Here is a 26,973-nt window from a genome sequence, read left to right as displayed (position 1 = left end):
TTGCATATCAGTATGAAATGCCCATGTAAACTCCTGGGGGTAGGGTCCTGTGTTCAAGGTTAGGCAAGAGTGAAGAGAGGAGGTATATAAAATGGAATCATTTTAACCAAGCTGTTAGAATTATTCATATTATGAAGTTTGAGACACGAGGAAAGACTTCAGTCTTGTTCCAACTAGCCTGAGAACTTAAACTTTCTTGCATTTCCAGTCCTGGTCAATGCCTGAATATACCTCTGGATCTCCAGGTAATCCCTTAATTACCCCCTGAAGTACTCATGTGTACCTCCACCTGACACCTATTATCCAGACCACCAGAAGTGACTAGACCTTGTGATGCCTACCTGCTAGACCACCTGGTGCCCATTGTTCTGAGTGTCTACCATCTGATTGATAATTGTTCTGGGTAAATGATAGGGCAAAAAATGTAGGACTGATAATTCTTGAGAATATACTTTCTACCATAAGAACTTTTAACTTTTTTCTTGAGACATTTCATCCAGCTGTGGATTCTGTATTTGTAAATTTGTGTGCTTGCTATAGTTTATTTGTGCCCCCATAATCCATAGTTGCTGCATTTTCAAGGCCTTTGGTGAACACATACACAACAAGGAACAATCAGAGCCACTTGAAGTGCATGTTCACAGCCAGGGTGAATGAGGCGACGCTCACTGCCTTCTTGTTCCAGCTCTCAAACCATACATAAATGAGTGTCCTCTTCAGAATCTCTTTGCATGACAGATGTTGCATCGTTTTGTCTTTTGTTTGTGGTTTTGCAGTTTAAAATGATCTTAATCACAGACCTGAAGTTCTTACTGTCTAGAGTTCCAGAGCCCCAGAAAACCATGGTGGGCCTCATGGAGAAAATACAGGTGAGGTTCACTGAGGCAGGAGCTGTGAGTTTAATATTAATGAATTAACAATATAGTGTGGGTCAAGTGTGGTTTCCCAGCCACAGGAAGGAAGTAGACACTAGAGCAGGCCAGAGTCTAGGACAGCCACTATCCCTCAGTCCTGCTGGGTTGCTAAAGACCAAGCCTCAGGCATCTCCCTGAGGATGGTGTTGGGGGGATGGTCTTGGCCGACCAATGTCTAGATCCTTCAGACATTCCCTTACAGCCCTTGGGAGGTGGGCACCACAGTTGCCCAATGACTGATTAGAAACTGAAGTTCAGAAAAAGTAACTAAAGGATCAACAATCATGGTCAGGGGCAGCACTAGGACTTGAATCAGACCTGTGCCTCTAGACACACTGCTTTCTGTTAATTCTTCTTTTAGCTCATTGCCAGTGCCTGTCAGCACACCCCATTTCCCAAAGACATTGACCAGAATTTAGGTACAGCTGCCTCTCGACCAAAGTGCAGAAAAGTGCACAAAACAGAAACATCCACTCTAACACTTTTGTGTATTTCCTTCTGTTTTATTTGTCCTGTGTATTGTTACTTCCCATTGTCTCCAATTGTTCCCTGTGTCATCATACAACTCCATGAATAACATTTGAAGGGCTTCATCATGTCTGATTGTGTAGGAATAACATAGTTTACTGAACCATTTTCTAATTGCTGAACATTTACATTATTCATGATGCTTATTATAAACAACCCTTCAGTGAACATCTATATGCACACTGGCTGCAGAGCTGGTCCCTTCACTGTGTAAATTCTCCAAAAAGGAATTGCTGACTTCAAGGGTAAGAACATTTTTAGACTCTTGCTCTAACCTTGAACTGCTTTCTAGGAAGCCTGTGTCAGTCTGTCCAGTGAACTGTTTGAAGGCAACAGGACAAAAACAGGACAACATTAGCTCTCAGGGCCAAAAAGAGAACATAGTCCAGAATTCAGGGTGTGACAGGTGGTGGCCACCCTGGAGAGCAGTGGATGGACATTTTGGGTCTGAGATCAAACTAGAATTAATGGAGTGTACCAACCTTGTGGCCTGTCCATTATTATGGAGCCCCAAAGAGGAAGGAGTTTAGAATCAAAGAGAGTCAAAGCCGAAATTGGGCAGATCATCCATTCAGCAAAGAGAACCCACTCTATCACTTCTAATAGAGGGCTTCCACACCAGGGTACAGCTGTCAGATGCTGGCATACTGAGTGAGAACATACGGGCTCTGTGGGGCCCAGACAGAAGCTTGCATTTGGGTTGGGGGTAGAAGGAAGCCTGGAGCTTAAAGCGGTAGCCACCTAAGGCATTGCTCAGGCCTAATGGGCAGGGATTGTAACCAGCTATTGTTGGGGACTAATCTGCCTGGTTTCAGGAATTGTAACTACCTCCCATGGCTAAGACTGATTGAGCAACCTCCGGAATGCGAGCCACAGGAGACAAAGCTTGTCTCTGGTAGCAAACGCTGCCTCGGCTTACTCTCCTCACCCCAAAGCATGGTCAGCTAGTCAGTGACGGGTAAGACTCCTAGGAGAGGAGGGCAACCTAAGCCAGACACGATCACTTGGGAGGCCATCGTGGAAGAACTCAGGGGGCTGTGACAAAAGAGGGAGCGATGGACCCTCGTTCCCCCACTATTCTAACATAGCCCAAGTCCCCATGTCCTTTGGGAGAAGAGCTTCCTGGCTCTAATTCACTTAAGCCTGAAAACCTGTGATGGGGGAGGTGCAGCTCCTTGCCTTGCTAGAGCAGTATCTGGGGTAATCTGGCATAAGAAAGAATTCCTAAAAGTCCTGTGAAACCTGCTTTGCTAAGAGTGCTTTCATTCATATGTTAAGGGTCCAAGAAGGAAATGAGTATGTCTCCCAAAGTTTCTGCAACCCCCTTTCCTGAAAAACTTTGACTCAGACTAAGCCCTCATATTTCTTTGAAATGTTATCTACTGTTTGATCCTTGCTGCCCTGTATTCCTGTGTATTACAACCCAATAAAAGCCCCTGGAGGAAGGGGCTCCTGGCCTTTTTCCTCAGAGAAATTGGCCACCTCTCCTCCCCAAGCAGATCATGTCTTGATAGTGTTTACTTTCATCCGTGAGTGAATGGGGGGACTTGAGGGCAAAGTCGCCCCCACAAGCTATGGGCCCAAAGAATGCTGGATACTCTTTCCCTCCCAAATCCAGTGGATGCTGATGGTAATCAGAAACAGGCAAGGATATCTTCTTCCTCGTCAATCTCCTTCCAACACCTGAACTCCCACCACTGGCTGCTTGGATGAAGATATTGACAGAGCTGGTGATGGGGACTGTGTACCAGTTTGGCATAGGACCAGACACACTAGGGTTAATGAGGATCAAGGGTCAAGGACTGGTCATGGAGTCCTGAAAAAGGTTGTACAGCAGCAGCTGCAGGCTGAGTGGCAACTCACAGTGGACTGTGGGTGAGCTAGCCAAATCACCTCCAGGCCCACTGTCTATGGGTGTTGAGCTCAGGCAGATCTGGTGGAACTCTGCTACCTCCCATCTGATAACAGGGCCACCTCTAAGACAGTGTGAGTGAGAATTCCCACACAGATGTCACTCAGTTCTGGGCACATACCGAACACTCAGTAGTACTGGCATCATCATCATTATCTTTATTTCAGCAGCTGAACTTATTTAGGGATCCATCATCCACTGGGTTCAGTGAACTTCCCCCATTTTAAAAGGCTAGCAGATCCCTTTCTCAAGATTTCTCAAGATCCCTAGGCCACATTTCTTGGGCTTTAAGTGATGGGGGAACTCTAGAGTTGAAAAATTTTTAGTTTTAAGTTATAGTTAATAAATTTAGTAATTAATGCAGGTAAAAAGCTATTGTTCCAGGAACTGGGTTGTATGACCAGACCCACCCTGACTCCAACAGATTCATAAGCAATTCAACCTTTGTGCCCCAGGAGGGCAGGTGCACACAATCAACATGGCATCTGAGCCATTGTGCTCCATGGAAAGACATCCTTGGCCCAGGTTGCAGATAAAGAATCACCGGTCAAGGGATGAAAGGATGCTAGGAAAATTGCCAGGCCGCAGCTTTTATCTGATTACTCTTTTCCCTGAATTCCAGACCCCTTACCTACACTTTTCTTCTTATTAAAAAGGTCAGCTTGAGATGAAATGTAAGACAGTCTGTGGTAGGGCACATAACCCACTGTCTTCTCAGATTGCCGGCCATCTGAATAAAGTGCACATGGAGATTCAATCCTTGTCTCTACTTATTGGTTCTGGTAGTGACAGGCAGCATGAATGCTAACTTTTTTGGTTTCATTAGGAAAAATGAAAACATAAAAAATGGGCAGTGTTTTCTTTTGATCATCCTCATATTTCATGATCTATGCAAGCTGCTGGGCTACATGGCCCCTTTGTATGCAGGCCAACTTGAATCTGGCTTTGGGATACTAAAATGGAGCTTGCCCAGGGGGTCTCAGCTGGTGGATGCCAGCACCTTATCCTATGAGCACCTGAGAGGTCAAACCTGATTGCCTCTACCAAGTGCGGAGGAGATTGAGAAGCCAGGGCAAATGAACTGCTTTAGCTCCCAAACTGACTGTGATTGCCCCAAGGTCACAGGCTGGTGTGAAGGCATGCAGGTGACCTTGGTGCCCATCTAACTGTTCCCCATGGAGGCTGGTCTGCAGCCCCTACTACTCAGTCCACTGAGTATTCTGGTTGGAATGAACATTGAGTGGTCTTAGTTCTTCCTAAAACTCTTAAACAGAAAATGAAAGTAAACAGTTTCTAAGAGTGGTTGTGTCCATTAAAAAAATTCCTACGGCTTAGAGCTGAGCCTCAGGGAAGGTGAGGGGCTGATGGCACCCTCTACTCTACCTGGACCTGGCTGCTTCAGTAGGATGGTGGGAGATGATATCAAACATCTGCACATCCCAGGACATCTGAGGGCTAAAGTTGTGTTCTCTGGACCAAACTTTGTCTTGCATTTGGTTTGGACCTAACTGAATAAAATTAAATAATAACCATAGGTAAGAGTAAAAGATTCTAATTGCAATTTGCTTATTTGATGCGAGCCTGCTGAGAACAGACCTATGCTGGCTGCAGTGGGTGCCCTGGGAGTAACACTTTGGTACCAACACAAGCACCACTTTAAAATTGTTATTTCTACTTTTTCTATACTATTAATTTTCTATAATGAGAATACAATTTTAAAAAACAATATGTATATCCATACAATGAATATATTTCAGCTACATAAAGGAATGAAGTACTGATACCTGCTGCAACATGGATGAAACTTTCAATCATGTTGAGCGGAAGAAGCCAGTCACAAAAGACCACATACTCTTAGAGTCCATTTATAAAAAGTCCAGAACAGGTGAATCCATAGAAGCAGTAAGTAGATTACTGGTTGCCTGGGCCTGAGAGAGGGGTCTTCTCCTTCTCTTTTTCCTTCTTCTTCTTTTTAAAGTCGTCACCCAAGGAAATGGTTATTGATTTTAGAGAGAGGAGAAGGGAAGGAGAGAGAGACAGAGAGAAACATCTACCAGTTGCCTCTTATATGCAGGCTGACCAGGGACCAAGCCCACAACCTAGGTATGTGCCCTGACTGTGAATAGAACAGGTGACCTTTTGGTTTACAGGACAACAATCCAACCAGCTGAGCCACACCAGCCAGGGCTGGACAGGATTCCTTTTGGAGTGACCAAAATACTCTGGAATTAGAGAGTGGTAACGGTTATACAACTCTGTGAAGATACTAAAAATCACTAAATTGTACACTTTAAAAGAGAGAATTCTATGGTGTGGGAATTATGCCTCAACAGAGCTGGTATTTAAAAAATGAACACATTTTTGAATTTTGGACTAAAGGAAATGTTATATCAACTTATTAATTAATTACAAAGAAGAATAAAATAAAGACTGTGTTACAGAACACTGTGGCCCCAATTGGGTGGGGAGCCTCATTGGGTGGGGTCAGAGTATAGGGGCCCAGCATTCACCTTCCCAGCCACACTTGACCCCCTTCAGAGACCCACCAGCACCCTTCTTTTGGGTGCAGGTCCCTGAAGTGCCATCTTTGACCCATCTCTGTCTACCACTGTCCAGTGAGCCAGTGGCTCCTCATCACAGGTATGAGGCTGTCTCCCTGTGCTGTGGCCTTCAGGAAGGCTCAAGGAGGTGGCCTAGCTGCCCTGGGTCTGATCACTAGACTGTCCCGGGCTGCCTGAGCTCACACAGGGACAGTACCTGGCAGTTGGGCTCCCTCAGGCAAAATAAAACTCACCCTTCCTACTGGTGAGCCTTCTGGGGCCTGATGTAAGCAGAGGTAGAGGGTGGGTTCTCTGCTTCCATGAGTGAGCTTTTGTTGAACACCCACTGTACCTCGACACTGTTGATCACTACCATTATATCCATCTCACAGATGAGCAAACCAATGACCTAGTTCTGTTGTATGCTGGGTTCTGGCCCCAGAAGTGCATCTGCATGGGCAGGTATGTGCCTGCAGGTGTCCATCTCACTGACCAGGCTGGGCATCAGGGCAGACTAGACTTGGGGCTCCCTGGCATTGGAGTCTCAGGTAGCCAGGGTGACAGCTATGGGAAGTGGAAGGGGAACTGTGGTTAGCTCTGTGGCCTTGAGCAACCTACTTAAGGTTGGAAAGTGTCTGGGCTAGGCCTCAATGTACTCATCTATGCAATGGAGATAATCAACCCACTTGGCCTGATAGCCACTGAGATGGCTGGCTGTTCCAGGCAGCAAAAAGAGGTGCTGCCATCACCAGCCTGGGGCAGGCAGTTTGCAGAGGGCATTCTGCAGGCTTGGCTCATGTCATCCTTAGGGCAATGAGTAAAGCAGACAGGCAGTGCTTGTTCTCCCCATCGGAGTCAGGGAGATGCAGGTTCGGAGATGTCAAGTGTCTTGGCTAAGGATACAGAGTGGTCCTGGCAAAGTTTGGGTCCCAATGTCTGTCCAAGGATGCCTCAGGCTTCCCTTCCTCGAATCCTAGGAAGCACCCAGCCCCAGGTTAATTGCAAAGAGAACTGTGACATCTCCACTAGCTGCTTAGCTGTGGACTCCAATGATCATGGGTCAGCAGAGGAAGTAAGCTCCCTGTCACAGGAGGCATAGAAGCAGGGTATCTGAAATAATGCCGAAGGGCTGAGAGTGCATGCAGTACTCAGTCAGGGCGGGTTCTCCCTGCTCTCTCAGGTCCTGAGTTGCCCCTGTAATGTGTGGGAATGCTGCTGCCATACTAGGCATATCAGCCAGTTGTGGATGGACAGTGGCCCACAGGCAATAATGTGAATGACCAGCCATCTTCTTCATCGTAAGACAGGCACAATGTCCACATACCACCTGTTTGGCCCTTTGAGAGCTGAGAGGATGCCGAATTGAAATGCATCTCTCTGGAACATGCATAGCTCCATTCCTTCTTGGTTTTTCCCTGGACAGGCCTGGGCATGCCTATCACAGGCTTGGGACTCACAGTGTCCTCAAAGACTTACTGAGTCTTGGAAAAATTTGCAGTTTTTAATCAGGGACAAACCAAGATGGTCAGGCCCATTCTTCAGAGGGGATACTGAAGCTTGCCAAGGGTGGGATGGGCCCAAGGCCATGCAAATGGCAGTGTGAGGTTGGGTCTCTAGTCTCAACAGGAAAGACAGTAAGGTCTTCACCCACCCACCTCTGCCTGGAAGGCCCACTCTGGGGGGAGGACTCACTCAGATCCCCACATTGAGGGGTCTTCAGGCTGGCAGAGCTCTTGTCTGCTGCTGTCCTTTCCTCACGTGGACTCTGAGTTTGATGTCTATCCCAGAAATGGACATGCAGACTGCAGACTGCATTTCACAGGTGTGTGCCAAATGCCCAGTCCAGTGCCAGCACTTTATGAAACCATGGTTCTCTGACCATGGAAGGAGGGGAGTCCTCATCTGTGGCATCTCCCCATTTCCATGGTATAAATTCTCCCAGCTTTACCACGGGTCACTGAACAGAGATGCCAGCCCTCACAAGTCAGTCTGCTGGCTTCAGCACCCACCAGCACCCTTCAGTACCCTGCAGGATCTTGGAAAGTCCTGCTGCTCTTTTAAGTCAGCTTGACACCCCCCACACCACTCTGATTGTGAAGGTATGATATCACTTGAGTTCCTTTGTGCCAAGGGCTCCAGGTCCAGCAGCCCACAGGCACACCACGTGTCTGAAAGTTTCTGTGTACTTGATAAGAATGCCATGCCAAGGGGTGGGACCAACATGAGAACAGCCTGTTGTCTCCCTTGGACCAGGCTGTGTCCTGCTATGGAAATGGGCCAATGACTACATATCATCACAGGCTTAGGGAGGACAGAGTCCCTGCCTTGATGGAGCAGGGCTAGGAAACTAGTAATGTAGTCTTTACCATATGCCATTTTCCCACAATAAGGATCAAGATGCTCAAGAGAAAAGCATGCCTGTGGGGAGTTCAGAGGAGGCAGGGAGTGGGGGAGATCCAGTAAAAGGGGGCAATACCATTTAACAGAGGTGGATGAGGAAGAACACTGTGGACAAGGGCCCTCTGCAAGGTTCTCCGGCTCCTATCCACCTACATGCTGGTTCAGCCTGTCTTAAGAGATCTGGGATTTAGAGCAAATAATTTTTGCCTTTGGAGTCTCCATTTGCTTAACTGAAAATGAAAATAATGATTACAGCGCTTGCCCTCCTGTTAAGGTGGTGAGATCCTTATGGATTCTGGTGAAGTGAGAGAAGGGCACACCACGGTTCAAAGAGGCTTAGCCCCTGTTGAGGTGGGGGTGGGGTTTAGGCTTCTTCCTGAAGTCTTCCTGAGGGCGGGGAACCACTGGCCCTGGTCCTTCGCCCTCTAGCCTGCCCACTCTGCCCTGGCACAGGGCTCAAAGGTCTAGCACACCTGCTGTGCTAGGGGAGGCAGAGAGCCTGTGCCTCTTCTCCAGTACACGTGGGGCCCTCAGTAGACCTGCGAGGCAGTCCAAAGCGCCTCGGGGTCCAGGAGTGCAGCACGGAGTGAGTGCTGAGGGAACACTTAGGGCTTCTGCTGCTGCGGACCCGGCAGAGATCTGGAGCAGGCCTTACAAGCCGGTCCGCAGGTGGCCCCGAGAGCGCCTGAGGCCAGGTGGGCGTGCCAGGCCCCGCCCCGCCGCGCCAGCTTGGGGCCTAGCAGCACAGGCCCCGCCCTCCTAGCGTGCCCAGTCGGAGCCCCAGCGAAACGCGGCAGCGCCGGAGCAGCACGCTGAGACGCAGCCCCGCAGCGGGCGGCTGAGGGAGCACATCGGGATCCTACCCGGAGAACGTTTTCCCGACCCGAAGCGCGCCCTTGCTAGTCCCGGCTGCCAGGCCTCGGGCATGGACGGCGCCCGCTCATGTGAGTGCTGTGCACCGCCCCCCCCCCCGCCTTCTTTGTGTGCGCGGCGCCGCAGCCCCCTCCTCACGCAACCCCTGCTGCGCCCCGAGCCGCGTCCTTTGTGGAGCAGCCGCCTGGTCTGTTCCTCCCTCTTCCACAACCTCCTTAGTCTCCTTTTCAGCCTGCCCCGGCCGCCTAGAAACTGCCCAGCTGAGCAGGGCTGGGCTGAGTAGGGCTCGGCCTCCTCCTGCTGATGCTCTCCGGGTCTTGTAAGCAGCTCCTTTCCCAGGGAAAGCCCAGAAGGACCCTCCGTGGCAGGGGCGGGACGGGAGGGTAGGGCGCGGGCGCTGCGGCAGCGCTGTTTCATCCTACTGCTGGGACAGGTGCGGCGGGGCCGCTCTCACGCCGCCTCTGTGTCCTTGCCCGCAGAGATGGACGGCGATGGCGGCCGCCTAGACTCCCGGGGAAGAGCACTGATGGAGGACCAGCTGGGCCCGGGGCCGGCGGGCAAGGTGGAGCCGGCGGCGGTGCCGCGGGCGCGTGTGGCCCGACCCGGGCCACAGCGCTTCCTGAGGCGCAGCGTGGTGGAGTCGGACCAGGAGGAACCCCCGGGTTTGGAATCTGCCGAGGCACCCAGCGCGCAGCCCCCGCAGCCCCTGCAGCGCCGGGTACTGCTTCTCTGCAAGACTCGCCGCCTTATCGCCGAGCGCGCGCGCAACCGCCCCGCCGCCCCAGCGCCCACCGCGTCGGCTGCGTCGCCGGATGCTTCCAGCGACCCTGGCTCAGAGACTGCGGGTGCGCAGGAGCCGGGCTTCGACCCGGTGTGGGCGCCCGCCCCAGACGGCGGGCGGGGTGAAGAGGCGGCGTCACCGAGGAAGGAGGACGCAGGGACGCCCGAGGAAAGGCCGGAGCCGGGGCGCGCACGCAGGGATGAGCCCGAGGAGGAGGAGGACGATGAGGATGACCTCAAGGCCGTGGCCACCTCCCTGGACGGCCGCTTCCTTAAGTTTGATATCGAGCTAGGCCGTGGCTCCTTCAAGACCGTGTACAAGGGTCTGGACACGGAGACCTGGGTGGAGGTGGCCTGGTGCGAGCTGCAGGTGAGGCGTACTCCTGCAGGGGGAGGGAGGCGCGGTGAGTGTGTCCTTGCAAAATGTCCTTGTTTCTGTGGTGTCCTACCTGGTCGTAGGTAGTTCTTGGGCAGCAGTGTGTCATCCGACGTGTGAGTAACTGGAAGTGTGGGGGCGGATGAAGAGTGGCTCTGTGTGATGCAGATTGGGTGATGGAGGAGGAATCTCCTGGTGTGTGGCATCCAAGTGTGTCATAATGTGGCCCACACTGGAGAGTGGGCAGAGAGTGGGCGCTTAGAGGGTGTGTTTATCAGTGTTGTTCCTTCTTGACTCCTAATTCCAGTGCTGTAAGGACCCAGGTTGTATGGATCCTGGTGTCTTTGCAGAAGCAATGTGAGGGCTGCAGGACCCTGGATCCTGGGCTTGAGAACTCTGAACTGCTCTTAATTGTGTACCTTCCCAAGTATGGCAAGGTGTAGGTGCCCCTGGCCTGGGGTTTCTAAGGAGCTTCTTCTGACCCACAGTCTGTTTAAGTTCAGGCCTGGTGGGCTCTGGGCCTGTAGGGCAATGCCTGGAAGTGCTGTGAGTAGCTTCTTGGAGCTCCCAAAGCCCATTTGTTCACAAAGTGAGTGCATGAGGTTTTAAAACCAAGTCATGCAAAATGCAAGTGGGTGGGGTTTTTTAAAGTCAAATGCTCCATGCATTTTTCATAGCCTTGCCCTCATGTTGGCTGTGTCAGCCCTAGCCCTGGAAGATTATATAAGCCGTAACCGGAGCAGCCCTGGGCCATCCATTCCTGTAACAGTGGGTGTTTACTGGCCCTCTGTCTTTTGGGGGGAGGCAGCTGTCCAGCATGGGGCTGGCCTCAGGGGTGTAAGCCTACACCAGCACCCTGTAAAGTTAACCAGGCCTTCCAGGCTTGATGCAGGGCCACTGGCCACACTGCAGGCCGCCTGCCTTTTTGGCTTAAAAGGATTTGGTTGCTCTGTCCTCCAGGTTCTGGCTGGCGGTGTGCATGTGTATGTGTGTGTGTGTGTGTGTGTGTGTATGTGAGAATGAGAGGTGGGGGAGAGAGAGAGAGAGAGAGAGAGAGAGAGTGAACTAGGCTAATTTGTTGGTGCTAACCCATTAGCCTTTCTCCTGAGACAAAGAACTCCAGAGGTCACCCCTCTTTGAACCTCCTTTTCTGCCATGGAAATGTAGGTGTCCCAGGGAATCCTTCATGAGCAGCTGACAGCTCCTCTTTTTCATAGCCTTGCTGAGAGGTGCCCTGAGGTTCCTGGGGTGTGCTGGTGATGGCTTGGGAGTGAGTGGGCATCACTGCTGCATAAAAATGTAGAGTAGAGGGAAGATCCAGAGAGGGAAGATCGGGGGTGGGGGGGGAGAGGATTTTTACTTCTTGAGAGTCACCATGCCTTCCCACCTTCTTGCTCTTGCCGAGTGAGCCAGCATGGCAGCCTGAGTACCCACCAGTGCTCCCTCGTGAAATGCCTGTGCTGGGGAGGACAAGAATGGGGTAGATGCAGCAGGCACGATTCTGAGTTGGAATTCAGCAGCAGAACCCTGGTGATCTGGTTGAGGCATTGCAGGTGCTGTGACCTTTGGAGGAGGGGGTTGTGACCTCCCATTTCCTTTAAGGGAAGGCAAGTGATTTTGCCTGCCAGTTCCTGAGCAGAACCTACAGGGATAGAGCCTGCTGCTGTCCAGGAGTTGTTTATCCTGGACTTTGGGTGGTGGTGGAAAGACTGGAGATGGCTTCCAATTTGGTGACATTCCTTGACCAGGAGATACTGGAAGCCCTAAGCCAGTAGGGAAACCATCCCTGTATCTGCCCCAACAAGAGATTAGTGTGTAATGTTTGCCTTTGGCCAGTGTGCAGCATTGGGGTCAGCTGCCTGCCTTCTGCTTGGCAGGGCTGAGAGGGACCAGCTTAGGACAGCCAAGAACCTGCTGTGAGTTTAGCTTCCTTCTCACTGACCAGGAGGCTGCTGTTTCCCCTAGTTTATTGTTGAGGACCCCCCACCCAAGGCCACCAGTGAGGACCTACATGGCAGAGGGAAATTGTAGCATCATAGGAGGAGGCCCTAGCCTGGTATAGCAGTCCATGTAGGACTGGAGATGAATGTGGACGGTAGGGTGCCAAGTTAGGCCTCTCAGCCACTGTGCATTGGGAGAGTATGATAAATGGCCTGCTGGCCTTGTGTCTGGGGAGGGGTTTACAGTGTGGAGATGTTCTTCCACCTTGCCCCCCCCCCCTCCAGAATTCCCAGGTGTTAAGGCTCCCTTCCAGTGGAGGGCAGGTCTCTTGGAGTGTTGCCCTGAGCCAGGGAGCTTTATATGAAAGGATTCCTCCCTCCCGTGAACTCTCTTCTCTATCCCCAGAAGTACCTTGGCTAGCAGGTTTGGAATGCCCTGAGAACTCACCTTCCAAAGTCTGTTTAATTCTCTTACCCTCTGGATGCAGGGAGGTGTTTGTACTTGCTGGCTTCCCCATAACTGACACAGTATCACCTGCTCACTTTTTCTGGGGTATCCTGTCAAGGGAAAGTCAGAACGCATTCCCGGATCTAGTAAGTCTAGCTTGGAGGCCATCAGGCCCCATGACTCCCAATTTCCTTCTGTGTTACTGTTGCAGAGAAAGCAGTATATTTTTACCTCATAGTGAAGGGCAGTGAGGTATGTCACCTCCTGGATTTTCCAACTGTCCAGAGGTGACACTGATTTGGGGGGAGCTACTTTAAAGCATTACCTCCCTGTCTCTTTTCTTCCTAATGAACTTTCATTCTTGGCATCAGACCATGTCACACTAGCAATGGAGGAAGTACAGATGCACCCAGAATCACCGCCCTCGCTCTGTCTCATGTTTCCTACATACCTAGGTCCTTCTTTGGCCAGCTGTGTTCCTGCACAGACCCCATCGTATCAAACAGTGCTTAGGTCCATAGGGCTTGTTCTTGTTCTGGGCTGCCTGGAAGGAATAAGTCTGTACCACTGACACTGTTCCAGGCAGCTCGGGTCACTCTCTCACTTCTACACTGGCATGAGACCTGAATAGAGAAAACAAAGCCAGCCTAGGTCCAACCAGCTTCTGGAAGCATAGTTGGAGGTGGCCTGGACCACCTTGGACAGAACCGTATTTTCAGTGCACCTGCCAATGTCGCCCCTCTTGTTACTGGCCCCTGCCTTCAGGGCCTTTGCCCTCTGTGCTGCCTCCTCCTCATGGGAGGCTGCTCTAAGCTGCTGTTGCAGAGCTGGGCACTTCCTGGGGGGGTCCCACCTGGAGTCTTTGCTTCCCATGGTGATGTCCAACATGTGGAGTCCTTCTACCTCAAGGGGCTGTGAGTCCTTGACCCTACACCCAAGCACTGTTGGGCCCTTTCAGTGTACCCTGGGGACTGGGCCCCACTACTCAGGCCCTGGATCTCCCAAGTGTTGTTATGAAGCTATCCTACTGTTCTGTGCCGCCTGAGGGCAGCTAGGCTTCCTGAGGGGTGGTGGTGGCCTGGGCTCCAGGCAGGGGAGCGGCTTATGGATATGGGGACCACAAGAACTGATAATGTGTGACCTGCTGGTGTTCCTTTGGTGCGGCCACAGAGACACTGTTCCCCACCTGCCTGCCTCAGCCAGATATCTGTGTCCCATTCACTCTCTGTCCTCGGATGTGGATGACACACCTGGGGGCTTGCCGAATGTGCCCATGCTGACTGCACTGATCCACTTGCTATCCTCAGAGGGTGACCAGGTCTGCCTTTTGTTGGTGTGGCCCAGTTGTCTGTCCTGTGGCCATGGGTACCTGACCTGTGCTGGCAGTGAGCTCACACATGTGCCTTTCATAGACAGGCCAGGTACACACCTTGTGGTACCAAGCACCCTCTGCCCAGGGTTGAGAGGTGCCCCCAGTGGCCTCATCTGCTTTCAGAGGAGCCCCATGCAGCTGATGTGCCTAGGGGTCAGTACTTGCGTATTATAGCAGGACACTTAGAAAGGGCTCAAGTCAATTTGGTAGGCAGTTACCCGGCTTTGTTATTTATATTACTCTGAAGAGTTTAGTTTTGTTGGGAGATCTGTATTTTGAAATTAGTTGGATGCCAATACTGAGCTTGTTTTCCCAAGTGACAATCATGTATTACACCGATCATGATTCTGGTTTAGTTGGTGAGAAAGGCTGGCATGAGCTACCTAGAGGCTATAGGTAGCCTAAAGGTGGCTTTCCTGCTCCTTCTGTTAGTACAGAGATGTGGGTGCCCAGCACCCAAAGGCCCCACCCCTGCCTAAGTGGTGTTGGTGAGATGGATGTGGTCAGTGACAGGCAGCCTGAGCTGTGGGTTTCCATCATGAGCACATCAGGCATTCTTGGCTCCTTCCCTGTTGGAAGCAGATACTCATGAGGCTGAGAATGTGCCTCTGTGAGCACCCTTGGAGGCCCTAATGTATGGGGCATCAGCTCTGCCTGAATCAGGGCCAGATCACGAAGTGACTTGGGCCCAGACAGTCTTACTCCCTAAAAGAGCTAGTGGGCATCTCCCTACCCCTGTGCCATTTCTAGGCAGTGGGTGGGGGCTTACTCTGAGGTGGATGAGCTTTGCTGGTAGGTTTTGGGCCCAAACATGATGGTGGTGAGAAAAAGAATTGCTAAGAGAAAGAGGGAGTACGTGGTACAGAAGGTTCTGGATGCCAGGTCCAATGCCCAGAGCTCAAGAGTGTAGGGTAGTATGGTTCGTTGACTCAGCCAGCATTTGCTGGGTGTGTGCTTTGGTTCCATCCAATGAGCATGACCACCTCCTGAAGGGGCATTTGTGAGAAGCCTGCAGGAGAGGGCAGGGGTAAGCATGTGGGGGAAGTCTGCCCTACAGTCATGTGCTGGTGGGCTTACCATTTACCTTGCATGACAACTCACACTTGTGGCCCTCTGTGTGACTGTGGGCATCTCTTGGGGCCTGTGGCTTAGACCAGCTTCAGGCCAGAACTGAATAATGCCCACGGTGATAACACAGAGTTCCAGGCCACTGCTTTGGTGGAAGAAAATTTGATCTGGTCCAGCAAAGGTTTGGGTCACCTGCCTGGGTCTCCTTTATGGTCCACCCTGGCTGAGAGGTGAGGTAGGTGCTGGCATCTGCCTGCAGTAGTTGTAAGAGGTATACAGGAGCCGTGCAGCCAGACACACAAACATCCCAGAAGCAGGAGGCCTGCTACATTAAGACCCCAGCCCCATAGCTTCCCAGCAGGGAGGCCCTTCGAAGGTACTTGCTTTTGTGAGCCTCAATTTCCCCTTCTGTGCATTGAGAAGTGTTAGCCAGCCTTCAGGGGGCAATTGAGGCTGTTGAGAAGTGTGTTCAGCACTCACCACAGAGAAGGCACTGACAGTGATCCTTTTCTCGTGCTGTGCTTGCTCTACCTAAAGTAAACAGTTTTAAGAGGTACAGATTGAAGTAGAGAGCAAGTGAACTTAGAAAAGTGGGGAGGCCTACCTGCAGACAGTACCCTGGGTGGTGTGGGACCTCTATGCAGGCAGGCTGAGCACCTGGCCCCGTCCTTCTAGCTGCAGATGAGGCAAAGAGTTTTCAAATCTGGCACTTTTCCTGGGAGGGTTGAATTCTGAGATCACCTTGAAGACTTGATTACTACATCTAATTTTTGTCAGCTTTTTAATAATATATTAAGTTTTGGGGGAAAGAGTCAGTATGCATTGGTGAGAGAATAGATAAATAGATCACTGGAACATACTAGACAGCCCAGAAACAGACCCACATAATATAGTCAACAGTCCTTTGACAAAGGAACAAAGGCAGTGCAGTGGAGAGAGATGGTAATTTTAACAAATGATTCTGGAACAGCTGAACATACACATGGCAGACAGTGAATGTAGATGCAGAACTTACTTGCTTCACAAAAGTTAACTCATAATGGATCACATACTTAACTGTTAAATGCAAAACTGTAAAACTCTTAGATAATAACATAGGAGAAAACCTAGATGACTTTGGTTATGGAGATAACTTTTTAGATACAACACCAAATAAAAGAACTGTTAAGTCGAACTTCATTAAAATGAAAAACTTCTGCTCAGTAAGGCACTAATAGAGAATGCAAAGACAAAAAACAGACTGGAAGAAAATCTTTGCCAGACACATGCTTCATAATAGACTGTTTCCCAGAATGTACAAAGAATTGTTAAAAAAACTCAACAATAAGAAAACAGTTTGATTAAGAAATGGGCCAAAGACCTTAACAGACACCTTGCTAAGATATTTAGACGACAAATAAACATTTGAAAGGATGCTCCACATTGTATGTCATCAGAGAAATGTAGATTAAAAAAAACAATGACACACCACAGCATGCCTGTTAGAGTGGTGAATATCCAAAACAGACAGCACCCAGTGCTGAGGAGGATATGGAGCCACAGGAACTCTTATTGCTAATGGGAATACATCATGGTGCAGTCACTTTGGAAGGCAACTTGGAAGTTTCTTTTTATATAATAAGACAAATAAACACCAGGTGACCCAGAAGTCATGTTCCTTGTCATTTACCCAAAAGACGTGGAAATTTATGTCCACACGAAAACCTACACACGGATGCTTGTAGCAGCTTTATTCACAATTGCCAAAACTTGGAAGCGAGCAAGATGTCCTTCAGTAAGTGACGGGATAAACAGACTGTAGTACATTTAGACAATGAAATACTTTTCTGTAATTTAAAAAAAGCTGTCAAACCACAAAAAGACATGGATAAATTTTAAATGCCTATTGCTAAGCAAAAGAAGCCAATCCGAAAAGGCTACATACTGTGACATTTTGGAAAAGGTAAAACTATGGAGACAGTAAAAGATCAGTGGTTATTAGAACCTGGGGGGGGGGGGAGTGGTGCTGGAAATACTCTGCATTAAAAAATAATGGTGGATACATGTCCTTATGTAGTCAAAACCCATAGATAATACAATACTAAGAGTGAACCATAATGTAAGCTATAGATTTAATTTAATAATAATGTATCAATATTGGTACATCAGTTATAACAAATGTACCACATGAATGAGAGAGGTGTGTTCAAAGAATTGCTGCAGAAAAACTTGGGCAGTGCTGGGTCAGACAGGCATGGCTGTTGTGGGACTTCCCAGAGCCTATAAAGCGCCTGCTGTGTTGTGAAGCTGTTGAAGGGATGGGTGTGGGAGGCACCCTCTCCACTTTTTCTTTCATTTTCCCAGTGTCTCGTGGGACCAGGATGGGATCTGGGGAGTGATGTATTGGGCCGACTGTTGGTAGTGGTACAGATGTTCTCAGGGCGTGTCTTGGCTCTTTTGCAAAGAGTGTTGGAGTTGGCAGTGCTGGAGAACTCAACACTGAAAGCTGGCCCTGTCCTCGAGACTCCATACTTTGCTCAGGTGGGAAGCTGTCCTGGAAAGATCCCTCCCTCCAATGTCCACTCTTCCCCAAGGCCCTGGCTTTTCTGGCTCTATGTGTGCTTGCTCAGGAGCCAGAGTGCTGGGAAACTCTCAGCTGCAAGCCAAATGTAAGTAAGTGTTGCAGAACTTTGGTCATCCCCAGAATCTGAAACTTTGAGATGTTCAGTTGAGAGCTGCAGTGGTGGCAGGGACAGATATCTCTCTACTTCTCAGCCATGTTTGATTTGTCCCCAGTCTTACTGCCTCACAGCAGCAGACAGGCTGTCAAAGCTCCAGGAATCACAACCACATTTGAAAGTGGGAAGTAAGTGGGTGCTTAGGTAGAGGTTAGGTTTAGGTGTCTGCATTTTCATCTGTAAAGGAAAATGTTTACTGTTAATCCTCTTCAGTCTCTCTGGTTAGAATTGGATTTCAAGGGGCTCTGGGAAAGACTTGATGGCACAGGTAGGTTATGGTCTGTTCCCTGGAGCTAGGCCTAGCGTGTTTTGTGGGTAGGGAGGGGTGATAGCTGTCCTGGTTTCTTCATCCCTCCAGGATATTCCTGGTGCCATGGTTCCATGAGGCTGTTCTCTGCCTAGGCTTCTGGTGCCTCCAGGGGCCACTGCTGCCCTTGTCCTGTTCTTCCCATTTCTAGGCTGTGGAGGGGATCCCCATCCCATCTCGTGACCTGGTCTCCCCACCCTTCCCTCTTTCCTCATTGGAGCTTTCTCTTCTGCCAGCAATTTCATTTCTCAATGAATTTTTTATTTTGAAAAACTTAGGAAAGTTGGCACTACCAGTTTTTAACATTTTGCCATATTTGCTTTATCTTTTTCTCTGCATATGCTTTATTCTGGCCCATTTACACCTCACCCTGAACACTCCAGTAGCACCTCCTAGGAGGACATTTTCTCACAAAACCACAGCTGTGTCACAATTAAAGCCAACTGTCAGCCACAAATCCGATGTGGACTGTGCCCCCAGCGATGCTCAGCACAGTTTCTCACCTGGATCCAGGACCAAGTTAAGAGTGGTGCATTGCATCTGGTTGTCTTGTCAATTTTAATACAAGACAGTCCCTACCTTTTTAAAATCATTATTTTGGAAACTTTCTGTGGTCTTGCCTTTTTTTCATTTTACAGAGACCACGTTCTGGACTGTCTGGCACTAACCTGCCTGAGTGCACTCAGGCCACATTCTGCAAGGTGCTGTGGGTGGTACCAGTTAGAGTTGCAGATATTAGGCAGACCAGCCCCCTGCAGGCACTGCTGACTGGTGTCTCTTGGCCAAGGCGAGTCCATCATAGCTGATGACAAGGGTGCAGCCCCCACAACCTTTGACATGGGCCTCAGCATCTGGGAATGATCCTGATGTAATCATCTGGACTTTTTGAAAACACAAATTTGATCCTGTTGGTCCCACATCCCCCCAACCCCCCGCCCATTGGGCAGTCAGTGGCGGAGCCGGGACCTGATCTGGGCTACTTGAGCATGCTGCTAGGAAACTAGACTGCAGATGTGGTCCTCCTGGGACTCAAAGGCTGCTCAATCTCCTGCTTTCCTGAGCCAGAGCACTTGCACAGAATAGTCCTGCCTACTTTTAAGTTGAAACACTGTTGCTGTACTCTTGAACCCCTGGTGCCTGGCTGCATGGATATCTATAGGAGAAGGCGGTCCTGCAGAGGGGCTTGCTGTTAGGAGGTCCCTGACCTCCAGGGGTCCACCCTCAGGCCTTGCTCCCTTTAAGAGGTTGGTGTCCACTGGGTACCACTATGCATCCTAGAAATGGAGGTGGTGGGAAGGATAGGGCTAGTCCCCACGTGCCAGCACTGGATCCCTTCCAGTGAGCTGGGTCAGTGAGGATGGAGGAGGTGGTGGGTGATAGATGGGGAGGCCACTTCATGGGGGGTGTTTCCACCTACATAAATTTCTAGGTACATGATGGATATGACAGATGCTGAACTCTGAAAAAGAAAATGGCCCCAAATTTCCTTTCTGAGACAACAGTTTTCACTTTGGCACCAGCCCTTCTTACCTGTCTTTTATGTTCTTGGGTATTCTTACAAAGTATACTGTGGCCCCACCTGCCCCAGCTTTGTTGTGAGCCCACTTTGGGATGAGGGGCCCACCAGCCTCTTCTGTCCCCTGGGGTATGAATTCAGGATAGGCTCAGCAGTAGTCCTGCCCCTGCAGCTCACCCAGGCTCCAGCATGTCCCTCTTGCCTCTGGTCTGGGACCTCACATGTGGACCAGAGGCGTGGGGTGTGTCTTCTCAGTCTGGCTGCTTCCAGGGCTCCATGGCCTCCCTGAGGAAGGATTGTTGACCTGCTGTTTCTTCAGGCTAGGAAGGCTTCTTGCCGAGTTGGCCAGCAGTAAACCATTGTCACCTGCCCAGGCAGGTTCCAGGAATTTATTTAATTAAGGGGTTCAAGCAGGAGAACGAATTCATCTTTTTTGGAAGAATAATTGCAAGCTTAAAGGGTAGAGGAGAGAGGACGGGGAGCAGGGGTGCAATGATGGGATGTCTTCCTGCATATGTTGTGGTTCCTGTGTACTTGGATTTTGGGGAAAAGTCATCCTGAAGCCTTTTTACACAATGTTAGTGACTGACCTGATGGGACTACAGGATCATTGGTTATCAGCACAGAGTTCCCCTGCTGCTGTTGAAAGACCCTCAGAAGAGGGCCCCTTTCCTTTATTCTCCCCAGGGCATCAGGGAGCAGGCACCTGGGGGTCTGGGGTGGGGCAGCCATAGCCACAGGCAGAGCGGTCCAATTCTAGGGGACCCTGTGCAGTGGTCTAGATGGCTACATGTTCTTGGGCCCTGAGCACATGCAACATCCAGCCTGGCCCAGCCTGGCCCTGCCTGACTGCACACTATACCTGTGACCTACTTGTGAGCTATCCTAGCATTTGCTTTGAAACGGTTTGACTCCTGACATGATGTAGGGGTTTGGCTTGTCACATGGACCATTGGGAGCCATGGGGGACAAAGGCTGCCCTTGTCTGTGGCTGGCTGTACTTTGTCAGGCTTCCAGACATTTCTGAGTAGGGTTGATTTCCCATATGACAGCTGCCTGAGTTGGCATTTGAGGGGTTCAGTTGAGGACTCTGGACAAGGTCATGAGGGCCAAACTGTGGGTCTCATGTGGGCACTTGAGCAGACCCAAACCTGGAGCCCCACTTGGGGGAAAGACTGTTCTTGCTGGGAGGGGTTTGTCCCCTGGGTCAGGAAAGGGGCTGTGCCATGTGGGGAGGGTAGCTGGCTTATGGTATCTTTGGTGGGTAGCCAGGGCAGCTGATGGCTCTGGGCTGATCACAGGGTGATAGAGAACCTCATGGTTTCTCTGTTTGTGCATGGGTACTGACACAAATGATCTGGAATCACACAGAATTGGGCAGAGCCCCCTGGGAGGGGCTGGGGGGCAGCCAGCATGAGCTTGTGGGTGTCCCAGGCCCTGCTCCTACAGTTTTCTGGTTGATTGTGGGTGAGATTCTCTGTGTCTAGATGTCAGTGGGCACACTGACCCCACTGACAGCATCTCCTGGGTGTGGGAGCCTTAAGGGGCTTGTCTGCTTCTCCCGTTTTGTCAGCTGGCAGCCTTTGCAAATGTGGGATTAATGTCTGTTAGATGGCATTCCTTGGTGCTGGCAGGGCCAGTGTGCATTTTGGGTGCTGCATGAGGTGAGGTCTGCACAGATGATCTTGTTTGCTGTTTGTGAAAAGAAGTTAAAAAGGAGGCCAGAAAGTGAATAAACGCATCTGGGCATACTTTGGAAGAACAGGATAGAATAAGTGGAGAGAAAGTGGCAAACCTCATTAAAAGCAGTTAGCTGGAAATAAAATGAAGCAAAAGCAGATGAAAAGAAATAGTAAAAGTGTTTTTAAAAAGAAATGGATAGATGGTATTTTATAAAAACAGGACACTGAAGGATAGAGGCATGTTGCCTTATTGTTTTGGAGGCGAAACTACTGGAGCCTAGCTGGTGGGTCAGTTGCTGCAAGCCCATGCCATGGAAGTGGAGCTTCCCCCGACCTCTGGCCTCACACACCTCTGCTCCTCCATGTCCTATGGACCACCTGGAGTTTCTTGCACGTGGGTCTCAGTGAGGGCTCAGTGTTTCCTACTGAGCATACACATCAGGGTGTTATTTGGGACTCAGCCCTGGCTGCCCCAATTAGCAGTTGGTCCCTTGTCTACCATGTAGGCCTCCAGAGTCTGTTGTCCACCCACCTGCTGTCTGATTCTTGGGCAGTTTCCACTCTAATGTCCCTGGTTGAGGGGGGTGGGGGGTGGCTGAGGTGACGTGGGGGTCTGGGACTAGTCTTTCCCTGAACCTCTGCAGCGGAAGATCCCTGCTCTTGGCTTCCCAGAGACATTTATCCCCTCCTGCTCCCCTCTTCTAGTGAGTTGGTGTGGTGGCAGCCTGCATGGGGCTCAACGTCAGATGACAAGGAGGCACACTATCGCCCCTCACTTCCCCACCTGCCCCTCTGTGTTCCCAGGCAGCATGGTGTTTGGCTGGTGTTGGACTCACATCTGATTGGCCTGAAGTGGTGTGTCAGCCTCTGCAAATGTATGATGACAGTGATGATAAAGTACAAAAGCTAGCTACAAAAGCTAGCTCTGTTCCCAGAGGGAGTGAGATGGTGACTCTGGAGCATTGTGGGCCTGCTGGCTGCTTCCTGGAGCAGTTTATGTGTGCATTTTTGAAGCAGGCCCTTTGTGTCTGCCAGCAGAGTGGGGCCCTTTGAGAACCGGCAGGGCAGAACTGAATCAGCTTGCCAACTTTCTCCTGTTACTGGGCTGGGCCAGAGGTCACAGGAGGGTCTCACCCTGCAGACTTGGATTGGGACAAACTCTTGTCCCTGGGCGGGTCTAGGGTTTGACAAGGGCGCCTGACAGTACAGTAGATGGGTTCAGTGCCCAGGCTGGACGTTGGGCCCGGGTGGGCTTATTAGCTGCCACAGGAACATTACATAGTCATGCTCCTGTGGCCTGTGTTTGGCAGCAGTGGTGCCTGCCCCCAGCTTCCCTGGTGCCTGCCCTCAGCTTCCCTGGTCCCTGGTTGCTACACGTAAAATCTGTGTGTGTCCCATGAGGCCTTGCTGGCCTGTGTGGGCACATTTTCTGTCTTGGGTTTGCTTGCTAGGGAATAGGCCTGCCTGCCCCGTAGGTGCTTCCATGGGAATGATGAGACCTTTGAGGCCTGGGGTCCTGGCTGTGCGGCCACAGCCCTGCCATTCAGCAAAGGCTTTCTTCTTGGTCAGGGCAGGAACTGGGGCAGATGTTCTATGACTGATGGCCTTTCAACAGAAGGTTTCTGTTGTGTTTTCTCTTTGGGGAAAGGAAAATACTCTGGGCGGGACAAGGTAAGTACAGGTTAGAGGAGGTTGACTTTGAGTATGATTACTAATGGCCATGATGACAGCCACATAATTTCCTGAAAGCTCATTGAGGCCCTCGCTGGCATGTGCTGGTGTTCTCTCATTGAGTCCTGCTACAGCCCTGGGCAGTGGGGACCTGAGGTCCACGAAGGCTACACTTGGTGGTGTCAGCCTGCAGTGTCCGGAGCTGCATTTGCCAGTTCCCTTGGAGCTCACAGTCCCATTAGTGATGCACATGCTGGTGGATTGGCTTGGTGGAGGTGCCGTCTGGAGTCCAGAGTGTGTTTTGTGAACTTGGCAGCTGGTGTGTGAAGCTGGGGCTGGAACACCAACTGGTGGTCAGGATGTGGCCTAGGGGAAGGTGTGGCAGCCAGGAGGGGATGCACTCATGGCCCAGTGGACAAGGGACCTGGGTGGACAGCAGCAGAGGGCTGCAGTAGCTGGGCGTGCAGATGATATTTGGCTTGCGGCCTACCTTCTTTACTTACAGAAGGAAAAAACAAAATAAAAGAGATGGCGGTGCTGCCTTGACATATGGAATGAATCCTGGTGATTTCTGGCCATAGGGAAGGTTGGCAGGGAGCCAGCAGGGGCAGCTGTCATGTCCAGGTCCAGGGTCAGGTGGGTGGTCACAGTGTTGGGGGGTGGGTGGTCACAGTGTGTGGGGCTGGGTGATGGGGGTGCCTGCAGCTGTATGTCCCAGCCTGGGAATGAGCCAGCCTATGTGCTGGAGGGCCTTTGCAGATGCAGTTGACTTGAGGACCTTGATGTGGAAGGTGATCCTGATTACATTGGAGTACCATCTGGGTCTTTATAAGAGGGGGAAGGAGGGCTTTGGGGTGGTGTGATGATGGAATATGCCAAGGAGCTTGGTGGTCTCTATGAGCTGGACATGGGGCTAGTTCCCCACAAAGCCCTAGGAGGATTCAGCTGTGCTCATGAGACACCACCTTCTTCTGCTGTTTGGGCTGCGGTGGGAGCTAATTGCAGTAGTGACAGGAAGCTACCCAGTCTCCCAGAGCACAGCCGAGGGCTGAGAGTGGCTGCCTGTGGGGGGAGTGTTGGGGACTCATGGGCAAGGCTTGCTTTGAACAGGGCAGGAGCCATTGGCGGCATCCTGGGTTGGCACCCCTCCAGGTCAGGTTTCAGGGACACCTGCCTGGGGGGTATTTGGAGTCAGTGCTGGAGAGGAGGGGCTCACCTGAGGCCACACTGAGAGTGTATTAACCCCCTTGGCTGGTCAGTGGGTACAGGGGCTGTTGAAGGCCCTTAGAGGATGATATGAAAACAATGTTCAGGGACCTGATGGCTGTGTGGGAGGTGCCAGGAGTGGCAACCCAGAGGATGGTCATGGTCCCTCTCCAGACACTCATCCATGCAGGCAGCCTCCTGGCTTCTGGCTCTTACCTGTATGAGGAATGGCAGAAGGAAGGGTGTCTTCTGAAGGCTGCATGTGATGAATATCCCATGGCCCCTGAGGAGGGGTGGCTTCTGAGGTGGTGGGGAAGCTTCAGGAGAGCTCCAAAGAAGCCTGAGCACCCTGGGCAGAACCTCTGGGCAGGGGCGGCTGGGCTGGGACTGGGGTGCAGGAGGACTCAGGGTTCTGTCCTTAAAGCTCCTGCCTGGGGCCTGGGGCTTGGTCCTCGGGTGGGGGTAGAGGGGGTGTATGTGCCCTTTCCACCCACCATGTGTGCTGGGGCTGGGATCTGAGTGGACCTCACCTGCCAGGACTGGGGTCTCCATGGCACAGAGTGAGAAGATGGGGCCTGCATCCTCATGGCTCTTCCCTCAGGCACTGTTGTCCTTCTTGGTGGTGTCCCAGGGGTGGGTAGGACTGGAGTGCTGCTCTGCTTCTCCCCACAGGCTGAGCATAAACCCAGCTTGCAGGTAGTGATAATTTTAGGTAGGAGAAGTCATGGAATGTTGCAATATGTTCAACCCATGGTGCTCAAATCAGAAATGTGTTCATGTTTGTGGGAGATTCTGTTTCCTTTTGGTACAAATGTTATTGTTCAGCACCTTCTTCTCCCCAAAGTATTTATTTGGGGGTCAGCTTTACCAGAGAGCCAGGGTATGAGGGCCAGGGCTGACTGGGTGCTTCTCTCTTTCCCAGTAATAGTCAGTCTCTTGCCTCTGGCCAGCACTCTCTGTCTCACTCCCATCTCTGTCTCCGTTCCCCATCACTGCTTTGTCCCCTCCCCCATCTGTATTCCTCCTCATCTGTATCTCCTGCCTTACCATCTGTATACATATTTGCCCACATTTCAGCCCACATCTCAGCCATCCTCCCCATCTCTTGTTACCATCTCCTCAAATCTGCCCCTCCTCCCCAATCTCTGCCTCAATCTCTGTCCCCCATCACTCTGTCTCTTTTGCTTTTCCCCTATCTCTGCCACTGTCCTGCCATCTCTGGTCTATACATCTCTGTCTTTCCTCCCTCATTTCTGTCCCCTCTCCCTGACTTGTCTCCCATCTCCAACCCTACCCCCTCTGCTGGCTGGAGCTTCATATCCATAGCAACCATTGCTGCTGTAGAGGCTGGCATCTGCTCCCTCATCCCATGGAGTGGAATTTTAGGCATAGATTTTATTTTATTTTATCTTTGGTGTTGACTTTTACTCTTTGAGTAAGCACTACACAGAAGGAGCTGAGGGCAGCGTGCAAGGGAGCCTTTGCTTGGGGATGCCTTGCCCAAGGACCTCCCCAGGGGATCTGTAGACATGGATCCTTTCCCATGGGCCTTGAAAAAACTGACCTTCCCATGGGGTCCAGTAGATGTGAGTAATGACCCTTGTCTGTGAGGTCATGAGATGCGGCTCTTCCCTGACGGGTCCAGCAGACACATAGCCCTTCTTCGTGGGGTCCTGTGGACAGGACAGAAACACTGACTACTTTGCAGCATGTGGGGAAGCAGATAATGGGTGTCATGCATTATATTGGGGCTTTTGGTCAGTGACTCTGGATGACAGGAGGATTCCAGGGCAGGTGATCCCAGTCACGGGGTGGCCTGACTAACATTGCCGAGCCCCAGCTGTGGTCAGAGTGACAGTTCATCTGTACCTTATAGGCCTGGTGCCTTTTGGCACCAAGGTGAGCCCAGATCCCATGTGGAGCTTCACAGAATATGTTAGGCAGCCATGCCTAGGTCTGTTATGTAAGTAAGGACACTGCCACTGCCAGGGTGCTCTCAGGAGTCTCATCTTGGTGTTTCCTCCTCGGCAACTTGCTTTCTCAAGGCCACCTGAGTGGCATCGTGTCTGGGCTTCTTCCTCTACCACGTGGGCCCCCCATTTCTTTGGCTGTCAGGGCTACTTTCCTCCTCATTCTTGCTCATTCTTGTCCTGGTATCTGTGAACACATGTTATCCCAGTGTTTGGCACCTACTGTGAGCCGGCTTCACCCCCTGTCGAAAGTCCCACCAGGATGTCTGGGAGACCTTGTTTGATTCGGCACACTTTGGTGTTGTGGCTGGGAAGGGGTGAATTTTTAGGTGTCCTTAGATTGGGAGACCAGGGAGGGTGGCAGCTGCTTGGCAGAGGGTGTTCTACAGGCCAGTGTTGGGGCTGATGTGTACCCTGCCTGCCCTTAAGGACTGGATGCTGAGGGTGGTCCATGATGTACCTGTTGCCATCAGGGCGGAAGCTCAGCCTGGTGTAGCTCTGCCTCATTACAGCCTTCTGTTGAATTTTCTTGGGAAATTCTGTTAAAGCAATTCAGTGTTCCGTCCCTAGGGGCCACCGAGAGCCGCCCCTGCCCCTTTGTCTCTTCATCTTAGGGGAGAGTGATGGCAGCATGTAGATGTCCATAGGGCTGCCCATAGTGCCTGTGCCCAGCCTGGGCATCCTGGTGCGTGCATATCAGGGGCAAGGCCAGCAGCACTGGAAGTTTACTGAGGACCAGAACATCCCAGTGTT

At 51.1% G+C, this 26,973-nt stretch overlaps 1 protein-coding gene across 12 annotated transcripts in view; it reads left to right on the top strand.

Annotated features, from left to right (window-relative positions):
• Positions 1–9,091: 9,091 nt before the first annotated feature.
• WNK2 (WNK lysine deficient protein kinase 2) overlaps positions 9,092–26,973 on the top strand; it is a 140,877-nt gene continuing 122,995 nt past the window's right edge. For 8 of the 12 annotated variants that reach the window (XM_037041356.1, XM_037041328.1, XM_037041370.1 and 5 more), the window contains exons 1-2: positions 9,093–9,238; positions 9,647–10,317. In XM_037041356.1, the coding sequence (XP_036897251.1) occupies positions 9,649–10,317 (669 nt within the window). In that variant the 5' untranslated portion in view covers positions 9,093–9,238; positions 9,647–9,648. Of the gene's footprint in view, positions 9,239–9,646; positions 10,318–26,973 lie in introns of all 12 variants that reach the window. The other 4 variants (XM_037041319.1, XM_037041366.1, XM_037041347.1 and 1 more) reach the window with 1 other exon arrangement.

Source organism: Sturnira hondurensis, unplaced genomic scaffold (genome assembly GCF_014824575.4).
Source record: "Sturnira hondurensis isolate 20B ecotype Veracruz unplaced genomic scaffold, ASM1482457v3 Scaffold0000460, whole genome shotgun sequence".
Classification (NCBI taxonomy): domain Eukaryota; kingdom Metazoa; phylum Chordata; class Mammalia; order Chiroptera; family Phyllostomidae; genus Sturnira; species Sturnira hondurensis.
This window is presented reverse-complemented; position numbering and strand designations above follow the sequence as displayed.